Genomic DNA, 12,865 nt, shown 5'->3' with positions numbered 1-12,865 from the left:
ATAATAGTAATAGTGTGAAAAGAAAGTCTGTTCTGTTCAAGAATAGTGGCGTTGAGTTTTTTAACTCTTTGACTTAGAATTAGTTAGTTCTATTTCTTGATGAGACGTAGAAAGGATATAACTCGACGGTAGAGTGTCATCTTAACATGGTAGAAGTCATCAGTTCAAGCCAGGTTATCCCTTAATCGAATATAAGTTTCTCTATTTTGACTTACTCTCCTGTTGTAATCAAACGAGAATGTATAAGAGACTTGTGAGATTGACATGATAGCATAGGGATGACTATATTAATGGGAGCGAACTCCAGACCACTATAAAGCGCATGGATACAAGTTATGTCTTAGAATGAAAAAGAATTCAGAATTCGCTTTATCTACAAACAAGAAAACTATAAGTAATGCAACTATGAATTTTATGGATTGTTCGATCTTGACTCTGGATGAATATCGGTGGCATGCTTAACACATGTAAGTTGGACGGAAAGTGGTGCTTCCACTTATGAATGGGTGAAATAATGTGTTGTCCTCGTTGAATTTTGGTATTTTGATAGATCTCTACGCTCTCTATATCGGTAAAGAGATTATGGCGTCATTAACCTAACTCCTCTAGAAGACTAGCCCCTTGCTCTCCCTCAACTTTTATAGGATTCTCAAATTCATGGATGGTACATGAAGACGATGTCTTTTCCGCTACAATTAGGTCCATCGTCTTAGCTTATGCATTTATGTTTCCTTGCCGTAGATTCACCGTAACCAGATCCTTGTTTTATTTTCCTAGTTCATAGGAAACTTAACCTCATCAGTTATATCACTATCATCGTTGGCGAGTAGAGATTACAAGATTCATGCCGATCCACTTCAATGATCATGAATCCGAGAAGAAGAACAAGGACATGGAGATTGCATTATGTCTTCATCGATCTCACAGTTGTCAAATTATTAGTAAGCAGCTGTAACACCCTATCTTCCTATCTTATTCCTTTCACGTCGCAACTTCAATTATTAGTGCAACAAATCTTTTTCTTTTGCAATTGCACATTACAAAATTTTGTGTTTCGCAACTAAATTACAGCTGCAGTGTTGAAATAAGGTTTACCAAACTCGGAGAAAAGGCAGGGAGACACACAGCGAGCGAAGGACGAAGTCCACGTTTGGTGTGCATGGTGAGGGTTACAAGTCTGATGCTAACAACGTAAAGAAGACGTTGCTTTGAGTTTGGGTTTGGGCAGGGGATAGATTTCTTCTTAATGTCATCGTCGGATTCATCTTCTCCTCTACTCCAATATTGTTGATCTTCTTAAAAATTTCATCTTTATTTAGAAAAAATTTGTCTGTACACGATGTCAACACCGCTTCAGCCTACTTATCTTGCTATAAAAGAATTCAACTTTGTCCTGGCTCTTCCTAGCATCGTCTCAGGCTCGTTGAGTTTGGGGTTTTTAGAGACCGAGAAATATGGAGGGAGGTGAGAAGTTGCCGGCGGGAGGAGCCTTCGACGGCGCCTGGGCGGCCGAACTGATCGCGGAGCTGAGGCGGGGCTTTGCCTCCGGGAGGACCCGGAGCTACGCGTGGAGGGCCGAGCAGCTGAAGGGCATTGCCAGGATGATCGAGGAAAAAGAGGCGGAGATCATGACAGCCCTCCACGATGACCTCGCCAAGCCCCATTTGGAGTCCTTCCTTCATGAGGTACCCCAAAATCGAAATCCTTGTCTATCTCCTTTACTATCATTCTTTTTGACTCTTTGTTCGACAGATCGTTCTGAAGTGGCGACATTTGATGCTAACCGTGCTTTATTGCAGGACTCGATTGTGATATTGTGTGATTCTTGTTTGTTCGCTAGGAATCACTACAGGCAAACGAAAACTTTGCCTGCAGGTTGCAAATAGCAATAAATGCTTGGATTTGTAAAATGAGCCATCGGCTAACTGCACACTCTTGTAGAGTCTCTCTGATAAAACTAGGAAAATGACATCTTTGATTCCTGAGAAGTGTGGCAGAAAATTTATTTTACTAGCTTGAATTTGGAAATTCAAATTTTTGGATATTATCACTAATGCCATATCTAATGAATGACCTTTTAAAGAAGTAATCTAGGCCACTTTCTTGTGGCGTGGAAGGGCTTACTTCTGATTAAGATCAATTTCATTTGCAATCCTTGTTTTGACAATTGATAGTGATAGGGGATGATAATATACAAAATTCGAATAGCCCAGAGTATCAACTCAAGTTCCTTCTTGTATTACAATAGAGTCAAAGACAATTTGAGAGTTAGAATTCAGTTTCTTATAGATGGAGTTCTTTTCCTAAGTAATCCTTGTATTCGTACCTAATAGTGATGGGGGTGATAATATATTAAATTTGTCATTACCAAGGATATCAACTCTAGAGTTTCTTCTTGTATTGTAATAGAGACAAATATAAAGAAAATTAGAATTAAACATCTTATAGATGGAAGGTTTAGATTCTGATTAAAAGCCAATTTCAAGTGTAATCCTTGTACTGATAATTGCTAGTCAAAGGCAATGATATACTAAATTCATTCCCAGGATATCAACTCTAGAGTTCCTTCTTACATAGAGATGAAGATGATTAGAGAGTTAGAGTTCTCAGTGATAAAGTGAAATTTTGCACGACACATATTGGTGATAATTTTATTTTCCTTATTTTGCCAGACATGTTCCTATGTTTTGTTGTGGTTTCACTATTTTCTGCTGTAGTGACAACCCAAAGGTTTATCTGTCCTCCAATGTAATTTAGCACTTTGAAGCTCAGTAGGATTTATATGGGTAGATTTGATCATCTTTATTCCATGTTCCCTTTCTGCTTGCCAGTATTCTCAAACCAAGTTGTGTACTCATGGCTATTGCATGTTCCAGATTTCAATGGCAAAAGCATCATGTACATTTGCCCTTAAAGAAATGAAACAATGGATGAAACCGGAAAAGGTATTCTAAAAGCTAAAAATACTAAATTATAATCGTATGGTAATCTTAAAATTAGCCTTCTAATATCAAGGTTTAATAATTTTTGTTCAGGTGCCAACATCTATTACAACTTTTCCATCATCAGCAGAAATTATTTCAGAGCCCTTGGGCATCGTGCTAATCATTTCATCTTGGAACTATCCATTCTGTAAGTGGACTTTCAATGTTAAATTGATTTGTGAGAACAAGTGGCTTGTTATCTCAGGACAAGTACTTCTATATTCTTAGGATTAATGATAGTTTTTCTTAAGAACTGTGAGAATATCTGATGTTTTACATTTTACAACTGTGTTAAAACTTTCTTAATAATTTCTGCTAGTTGCTGCTCTTATGATCATTGAGATCGTCCAAATGAATATCTTTACCAAGTTTGATTTTTTTTTTCATTAATAATCCACTAACATGAAGAATTGACCAAGCTATTCTTCTTTTCTACTCGTTCAGTATAGAAGTTATTGATAATTGTCTTACTGAAAATCTGAAAAGAAAAGAGCATGTGCCCTTCAGTAAATATACCTTTTGTAATGTCTCACCTTTTTTTAGCATCATATCATTGCTTCTTTACAGCTAACTCGACGTATGTTGGTCCTAGAGTGCTGACAAAAGGATTCTATGACTCTCTTTTACATTGAAGCTATGTCAACATCAGTATGCTTTGTCTAGTAAAGATCTGATCTTCTACATAGTAAGAGCAATAACAGTTTGTTTCTTCTCTTCTTGCAGTGCTGTCAATTGACCCAGTAATTGGAGCTATAGCAGCAGGCAATGCTGTTGCTTTGAAACCATCAGAAGTTTCCCCAACTACATCATCATTTTTTGCAAAGATTTTACCAGCATATGTAGATAATTCTTGCATAAAAGTCGTTGAGGGTTCCATCCCTGAAACAACAGTACTTCTGGAGCAAAAGTGGAACAAAATATTCTACACAGGTTTTCAAACGATTATTGTGTACTTATGCTCATTACAAATAGCCGTTCAATATTTCAGCTTGCAAACATTCTGAACTCGACGCGTTTTTAGACTTCAAGAAGTGTGGTTCATGTAGTTTTAACTCAATATGCTTCACAGGTAGCAGAAATGTGGGACGCATTGTGATGGCTGCTGCTGCAAAGCATCTTACACCAGTAACCTTGGAGCTTGGAGGGAAATCTCCCGTCGTTGTGGATTCAAATGTCAACGTTAAAGTACTTATATTTTATTTGCTTTGTGCGCGTTGGCGACAATGATTCACCTTCAAACTAATCTTGATTTGCTTCCTTATCTATTTTGATAATCATTCAGGTGGCAGCCAAGAGAATTGCCGTAGGCAAGTGGGGATCCAACAGTGGACAAGCTTGTATTGCCCCTGACTATATTCTAACAACAAAAGCATTCGCAATAACACTGGTAAATTCTTCGGGGACGAAGTGTATCTGTAGCTTTTACCTCAGCTCTCCTGTTATTTTACATTCTATGAAACATAACAGGTAGAAGCACTAAAGATAACTTTGGATAAATTCTATGGGAAGGATCCACTGGAATCAGGAGATTTATCTCGTCTTGTGAATGTTAAGCATTTCTCACGCTTGACAAATCTCCTAAATGACAAGAAAATTTCTGGCACAATCATCTATGGAGGCCAGCGTGACGAACAAGGCCTGTAAGAATCAGAAAGCCGGTTACTATTTTAAAACTAGGACAAGATTGAACTTTAATCTGCAATGGCCACATATTTCCTTGCAGGAAGATTGCTCCTACTCTCTTGTTAGATGTTCCGCACGATTCACTGATAATGGATGAAGAAATATTTGGTCCTTTACTTCCAATTATCACAGTAAGAGGCCCTCTATGCTTTGGCAATCTTATATACTCAATGTTCATTTTCTAATAAACATTTTATACTTCTTCAACACAGTTTGATAAGATAGAACAGTGCTTTGATTTTATCCAATCAAAGGAAAAGCCTCTTGCAGCCTATCTGTTCACTAAGGACAAGAAACTAGAAGAGAAATTTGTGAAAACTGTGTCTGCAGGTGGCATTCTCATCAATGATACCGGCCTACATGTAAGTTCAATCGACTGCTAATGCTAGCATCGGATCATGGCAAACCAAATTACTACAAAATGTGTTCCATTTATGCAGTTTGCTAATCCACATTTGCCGTTCGGTGGTGTGGGTGAAAGTGGAATGGGAGCTTACCATGGGAAATTTTCATTCGACACGTTTAGTCACAGAAAGCCTGTACTATCTCGCGGCTTCGCTGGTGAAGTCCGAGCTAGATATCCTCCATATACACAGCAGAAGCAGAAGATTCTGAGGGGATTGATCAATGGTAGCTTCATTGCTCTTCTTCTGGCTTTGATTGGATTGCCAAGAGATTAAGGATTTGATTGTGCCAATGTATCATTTTGCTCCAACATTTGATATTGAAAAAGTTAAATACATTTGAATCCTGCAGTTCTTTCTTGTAGATAATTGGGTTCTCAGAACTGCTTGGATTGATCGATTGATGACTGAACTTATGTGTGTGTTTTCTTCTTAAAAATGTTAATAAACTCAGTTTCCGGTTTCATCATCTTCCTCTGTCATTAGAAACTATAATTATAATTTTTTTATTGACACCCAGGGCCGTCCTTGACTTTTGATGACTCTGGGAGAAAAGAGAAAAAGGGCTCTATAAGAAAAAACATATTTACTAATATACCATTTGAATAGAGTTTAATAGAAAAATTTAAAATTTAATATATTTAATTTAAAATATAATAAATTTTATACAAAATATATTTCTCAAGATTCTCCAAAAAGTACAACATCATACAAAATATATTTTTCAAGCTTCTTCAAAAAGTGCAATACCTACTAATAAAAAAAAAAAATTAACTAATCATTTAAAAAATCTAAATCTTCTAATTTGAAAAGCAAAATCATCAATAAGGTCTTCAAAATTAAGGGTGCGTTTGATACGCGCGTTTTTCATTTTCATTTTCTGAAAAACACGCGTTTTCTAGAAAATAAAAAATGACTTTTTATCATCCTCTGTCTTTCTAGAAAAACGCTATTTATTTTTTTAGAAAACAGGCCCGAAAAACACAAATCAAACATCATTTTTTAGAAAATGCGCATTTTTTAGAAAATGAAAATGAAAAAGCACGTATCAAACGCACCATAAGTTTTCCTAATACTTCATTTTCAATCATAAAATTGTCAAGTTATTTAATTTTTCCTGAGATATAATTGAACACAAGTGTGATTTATCAATTTTAATTTAGAAAAACTTTTTTCTGTTAATGTTACATAACTAGTATAGTTAACACTCTTTTTCTTTTATTTTTTTTATGACTCCCAGATTGATATTTTTTTTAAACATGTTTGTGCTATAAATTTCAAGTGTAAAAATAAAACACACAAAACCAGTAATAAACTAGCAACAAAACAAACACAAGCAGTGAAAATAATAGTGAAAGAGCAATAAAACCTAGTTTGTGCTTGAATCAATCAATATAATCTATTATATAATTATTAAAATTGGGATGATTTATTTAAACTCTTTTAAATCTGCAAGAAAAATTATAAAATATTAAACTCTAATACAATATTAAAAATCAATATTGAATATTGACAATAAAAAAATACAGATAAGTAGGTAACTTACGTTGCAGATTTATATATTGATAAATGATGATATTGATGAAACTAAAATTTTAGTTGGAGAATAAGTTTTTTTGATTTAATTATAAGAGATTCAAAGAAGAAGAGAAGAAATTGACGTTCAGGATTTAGACTTCACTTTTTAGAGTCTTCTGACTTTTGTAAACGAATTAATGAAGAAAGAATTGTACTCGGAATAAAGTCTTGGAAAAGACAAATGATAATTTACCATTTTTTTCTTTTTTAGATTCTTTTCTTGAATTTTAATGGTAAGTATATATATATTTTTTGGACCCTTTATTAAAACAACCTAATTATATATAATATATATTATATATTATATATGTATGTCAAATTTGGAGGGCTCTAAAAATAGAGGGTCTTAGGCCATTGCCCCGTGATATGTCTCAAGGTGCTCTGTTGACGTCATGTATTCTGACTGAGTGATCTGTTCTAACTCCAAAATTTTTTTTACCGACTATTAAAATAAATTGAAAAATAACAATTGCAACAGCAATCACACAGAAGTGCTTTGAAGATTTATTCTAATTATTTCGGTGAAAAATATAAAATAAATAAATAATGTACAGATAGGGAAACTGGACCGCCTGACTTCATCTATTTGGGAGTAGATAACTCAATTTCTTCTGCTTATCCGGGCACGGGCCAGCGGCGGCCATGTTGCACCGCCTTTGCCCAGTGTCCGTCGCCACCACGGCGGCTCTTACGCGCATCGGCTCTCGCCTCTACTCCTTCCAGTCGTTTCGAGGCCTCTTCTTTCGTGCTTCGGTCACTGCCGACTTCCGATGTTTGACCCGGAGGCATCGCCCTCCGTTGAGACGATTGGTACCTCTTAACTCCCGAGGCCATAGCACCATTGCCAAGGGTATGTACACATAAACTGATACTGGTTCGATGGTTTTTTAGGTTTTCGAATTAATCCTCTTTTATTACCTTGAATCACGCCTATTTTGGCGGCAAGCTCCAGCTTGTGTAGTTTGATGATGCCAATCTTAGCTTCAAGCTTTCCCGTAAAGACACTGCATGTATTGTAATGCCCTTTTGAAGTGAACCGAGTGTGAGGCTGGGTTGCTGGGATTGATTCTGATAACTCTACCAGTGAATGAGGTTGGGGTCCGTTCTAGCATCAGCTTCACTATATTTATAAAGAGAAATACACAAAGAAAGACAATACAAATTTAACTGGCTTTGTGCAAGCCTATATTTATAAAGAGAATCCAAGTGTATACAACACAAAAAGAAGAGATACAATGAAATTAGACAAATCGATTTCCACCACCTTGCACACTATCCATCTCAATCTATTGTACACTCCTACAAGCAATCTATTTTTGGACACCAAAAGCTCTCCCCAAGAAACAAGTTTCCCTCTCCATAAAGGATATGATACCCCACAGTCTTTAAACCACTTAATCCATCTTCCTTGTGCAAGTGCATTTCCCTAATCAGACCTAATAGTTAATTCAGCCTCCTTAGTCCTTTCTGTTACTTTTTATAATCACTAACCATGGGTACTATGGAATCCAAGCAATTATTGGTGCCGGTAAGAAAGTTTTCAAGTCATAAAACACAAGAATTTATTTTTGAAGTTGTTCAAAATCAATCTATTTAATGTAGGTACCAATCTTGATTTGTATGGAAACAAATCCTCTATGGAGGCATTCAGCCATTAGCCTGGTTGAATTGATAAATGATGGCAACTTGAGAGACTGAATTCTTGAAAGTTTTTTTTTAACTTTGTATACAAGCTCTGCTGTCTCCAACTGCCATGATTGCCATATTAGTTTCATCTCTTGCTAATGTACAAGAGTATGAGCACCAATCAGTAATATGCTCATTAACATAAGTCCAATATAGTGTGTGTGTGTGTGTATTTATAGTTCCCTAATATCATATATGCATCTAGACCTCGTTCTTGGAATTAATCATGATAATTTTATGATAAGCATGCAACTTGGAAGGAAGAAGAGGATAGAGCTGGGATTTCGATTCTTCACCATCTCTCTCTCTCTCTCTCTCTTGTCTTTTCGGCCAGATAAACAAATTTTGGTGGATTACAAATTCTTTCTTCTTAATTTTTACGGGGATAAACAAAACTTCTCTCTCCTCTCCTGTATGAATTAAACTTTCCTCGATCCCTTTTTCTAATATCTCTTCTCCTAATTTCTGCTTGCATAAGTAAACACAGCTATTCCTATACAAGTGAAAAGGGGATTAATCTTCATGTAAGTTCATTCAGATGTTGTGGATGTCCATGTTTGACTTGTTGAACTTGACCAATCAAGTAAAGTTGTTGGAAGTAGTATCATACTATCATATATAAGCTTCTGCAATTGGATCTGTACTATAGCTAATTACGCAAGAGGTTTAATGTAATCTCCCTCTCATTATCTTCCTACCTATTTCTGTTGTTGCTTTAGCAAGGTATATGAAAGCTAGATAGATGTGGCAAGGTTGCCGGAGTTCTCATGTTTTTATCCTTTTTTTGAAGCATTTCTTATTTTTCTTGAGTGAAAATGAATCTTGGACTTGATGGCTAGATGACGAGAGATGAAAACACTATATGGTGATCATCTTCCTCGCACCAACCAATCAGTGCACAACAGCTTCAGATAGGATATCCATGGCAGGTGAATATTGACAAGGCCACGCAATCAGTCCCCATGCCTTCCACTTGACACTACTCCTATCACATCCCAGTCATCAAACCATGGAGCTTTTAATTCTCCATGGAGAACAACAGCTGCGGCACAATTGACTTGTCCCCTACTCAACCTTATCTTATTCTTTCTATCATAAAGCACATGAAGTGGCAGTGCCTTGTCATTTTAAATCGTTGGGTTCTATGGAGCTTTTAATTCTCCATGGAAAACAACAGCTGCGGCACAATTGACTTGTCCCTACTCAACCTTATCTTATTCTATCTATCATAAAACACATGAAGTGGCGGTGCCTTGTCATTTTAAATCATTGGGTTCTTGACTGATAAAATCAAACCAGCTAGAATGAGGCACTAGAGGTGGTAATTCACATGGTGCAGAGATTACAACTCGAAATTTAACTCTCTGAAACTAAACAAACAAACTCTAATCATGCTTCGTTGAATCGATTGCCTTATCTTCCAATAGCTCCTTCGAGCATCCTCTTGCGAATCAGTGAATTTAGATATATATATATGGATCTGAATGATTAAGGAGTTAGGTTTGTTGGTCTAACAAGTTGATGTCAAGTGTTAGTGGAAAACTCCTAGTGAGTGAAGTTAGGCATTGACGAAATCCTAGTGAGTAAAGTTAGGCAATTGAAGTCCTAATTGATAGTAAGGCATGAGCTAAGTCTTGGTTGGAACCAAACAAGAAGTCCTAGCGGGGTGCTAGGTGAATCAAGTCCAAGTGGTGATAGATTGGCAAACAAAAGTCTTAGCAAGGTGCTAGATGAAACAGGTCCAAGTGGAGTTAGCTGGGAGATGAAGGCTTGACTGACAAAAGTCCTAGCTAGCAGCTAGGTGAATCAAGTCCAAGTAGAATCAGGTGGGGGATTGAAGTTTTGGTAAACAAGTCCAAGTAGAAGCAGTTGAGAACTGTGGCTTGGCAACTCTAGATGAGTCAGCTGGAGGCTGAGGTGCTGAGCGCCTAGACCCAACGTAAGTGCATGCAACTACTATAGGGAAGCATGTTCGACGGTTACATGCTACTGGAGGGGGTCTGGGGCAACTAGCGGGTGATAATTCTCTACGAAGGGATTTTGAAGGTCTTCCAGGTGACCGGGAGATGACATTATCAGCAATCTGAGGGAGTGGGGTCAAGATCAGATTTGACCCCTGTCTAGGCGATCAGAGGGCTTCCAATCGATCGGAGAGTTTTGTTAACGTTATCTAATGGATAAACGTTGTAGCTACGTCAGCATCAATACAGGTTACCAGGAAGTAGGGGTGTCAAAAATGAACTTGACCCATCAACTCGACCCGAGCCGACCCGAAAAATATCGAGTTCGGTTTGGGGGTTTTCTGGTTTGGGCCGGGTTTGGGTTGGAGGGTTTTCGGGTTGGAGATTTTCAGGTCGTGAACCCAAATTTAATGTTTAGTGGATTTTTTTGGGTTAAATCAAATTTTATTTTGAAAATTAAGATGCTTTTATGTATATCAATATCAATATTAGTATGATAATGATGAAATATTGAGATAAAAGTGAAGAATTATAGGGAAAATAACTAAAAAAAAGGGGAAGTCATTTTTAATCGGGTTATTCGGGCAGGTCGGGTTGGTTAGGTTTGGGTTTAGGGGTTTTGGGTTGTATTTGGATTTGGGTCGGGTTCAGGTTTGGATTTTTTATTATTATTTTTCAACCCGATCCACCCCAATTGACACCCCCTACCGGGATGGCTCTAGGCAACCAAAAGTGCTATAAAAAGAGTTTCGAGGCGAAGCTTGAAAATCACTATTCTCGCATTCTCTTGTGCTCATGCTCTTGTGCCCTCTCGTCTTTTGTGCTGCGACACATTGCTACTTGCACTTCATTTCTTATCGGCAACTACTAGAGTAGCATTTCATTTGATTTTGTGTTGCCTCATATTTGTTATTCTGAAAGGGTAAATTAGAAATAAGAATAAGATTTTATAACTGTTGCGTGTGTCTATACTTCTAGTTTGGTTGATCAATTACTTACATGCTTAATTTGTAGTTAAGTCATTTGCATGCTTACATTGCTTTGCATTTGAATCTGTTTAAGTAATTTATATTTTCGTTGTGCTACTTTGATTATTCAATTATTTCTGTTACCATCTGCTTCTACAATTCTTAATGCTATTCACCCCTTCTAGCTTCTAGTTCGATCCTACATTACATATACACCAGGTATCTTGGGTCTTATAACCCTACTGGTTCGGGGATAAATGGTCCGATCCCACATTTCCCCATCAAGTAAATCCAAGAAACGCATCAGCTCCTGACGTGACACCCATATGCACTAGGAATATTATATATATATATGGTATTTTGCCAATTTATGAATTTTTTTAGACTGACTTATATGGAAGTTTGACCAAGAAAATACTAGGGTAGTCTAAGGAATGAAGGGACAAATGAACCTTTTAGAGAGGATATTCTATGTATTTAGTCTCAAGCAGTAAACCTAAGCTAGTTCCTACCCCTTTCTTTCTCTTAACTGATGTCAGTGTTGCACGGATACGGATACGGGTATCGTATTGGATACGACACGGATACGGGGATACGAAAAATTTTAAAAATATAGGACATGATACGGCTAGGATACGACGATTATTAAAAAATAAAAAATATTATATATATATATATATCGTATTAAAAATTAAAAATCCTATAATAGAAAACCATGTTCATATTAGATCAACCATAATATCCATTACAAACAAAAAGTAAACATAACAAAATGCAACACACCAAATACATCTTAAATAAACAAGTTAAACTTACCAGAAATCGTACCAAAAGCAAAAACAAATTCGTGATCTCAAAAGAAAAAACAAAAAACTAAACTTACCACTTTACCAGAAAGAGGGCACTGGGCAGAAAGAGGGCAGCGACGGGAGACAGTGGGCTGTTGTGAGCAGTGGCGGGAGACGGTGAGCAGCGCCGGGCTCCTGCTGGCTTCTGCGAGGGCTGCTGTTGAGCAGGCGACGGCGCGACGCCTGGCTTTTGCAAGCAGCAGCGGCGACGTTGGCTTCTGTTGAGCAGAGAGGCGACGCTGGCGGGCTTCTGCGAGCAGCGGCGAACTACTGTTGGGTTCTGCGAGAAGTGGAGCTGTGGCGGACTTCTTCGAGCAGCAACAGGCGACGCGGCGAAAGCGCAGGGGAGATGGTCGCGTCTCGCGGCGTGAAACAATTTGTCGCGATGGAGAAAAGGAATCGGGAGTGGGGAGAGTAATTTAGGGTTTTTTTGCCATTTTAATAAGTGGTCCTCATAATTTTATTATTTTTCATTTTTACCCTCGAAATTTTTAATTTTGTTACAATTGTGCCCAAACGTGTCCGGAAACGTGTCTCATCCGTGTCCTAGCCGTGTCTGGCTGGTCAAACTTGGAAAAAGTCAACGACACGGTTTTTGCCGTGTCCGACACGCGTATTTGTGTGTCGTGTCCGTGTCCGACACACCCAGAAATTTTTTTTGAGGGGTGTCCATGCTACATAGACTGCTGTATTCTATTTATTTAGCTTGGGATTATTTGTGACCTTTGAGAATGAATTTCTATCTAGTATCTT

The 12,865-nt window shown here is 37.4% G+C and overlaps 2 protein-coding genes across 3 annotated transcripts in view; both read left to right on the top strand.

Moving 5' to 3' along the window:
* Positions 1–563: 563 nt before the first annotated feature.
* LOC122049409 (aldehyde dehydrogenase family 3 member H1-like) lies at positions 564–5,540 on the top strand. 2 transcript variants are annotated; one of them, XM_042610796.1, is made up of 13 exons: positions 564–699; positions 778–941; positions 1,072–1,162; positions 1,443–1,685; positions 2,877–2,945; positions 3,036–3,132; positions 3,708–3,914; positions 4,054–4,169; positions 4,267–4,371; positions 4,452–4,624; positions 4,708–4,798; positions 4,880–5,029; positions 5,108–5,540. In XM_042610796.1, the coding sequence occupies exons 2-13, from the start codon at positions 907–909 to the stop codon at positions 5,345–5,347; spliced, it is 1,617 nt and encodes a 538-aa protein (XP_042466730.1). In that variant the 5' UTR covers positions 564–699; positions 778–906; the 3' UTR covers positions 5,348–5,540. The 2 variants fall into 2 exon arrangements, with proteins under 2 accessions (XP_042466730.1, XP_042466737.1); XM_042610803.1 differs by lacking the exons at positions 564–699; positions 778–941 and having other exon boundaries at positions 1,082–1,162; positions 1,408–1,685.
* A 1,680-nt stretch (positions 5,541–7,220) lies between these two features.
* The window catches only part of LOC122049397 (tRNA uridine 5-carboxymethylaminomethyl modification enzyme MnmG-like), a 36,239-nt gene continuing 30,594 nt past the window's right edge, over positions 7,221–12,865 (top strand). Inside the window, exon 1 of the mRNA XM_042610786.1 lies at positions 7,221–7,499. Within this exon, the coding sequence (XP_042466720.1) occupies positions 7,292–7,499 (208 nt within the window). The 5' untranslated portion in view covers positions 7,221–7,291. The remainder of the gene's footprint in view (positions 7,500–12,865) is intronic.

The sequence above is a fragment of the Zingiber officinale genome, chromosome 1B, assembly GCF_018446385.1.
Source record: "Zingiber officinale cultivar Zhangliang chromosome 1B, Zo_v1.1, whole genome shotgun sequence".
Classification (NCBI taxonomy): Eukaryota; Viridiplantae; Streptophyta; class Magnoliopsida; order Zingiberales; family Zingiberaceae; genus Zingiber; species Zingiber officinale.
The sequence above is the reverse complement of the archived record's forward strand: the minus strand, read 5'-3'. Positions and strand labels throughout refer to the sequence as shown.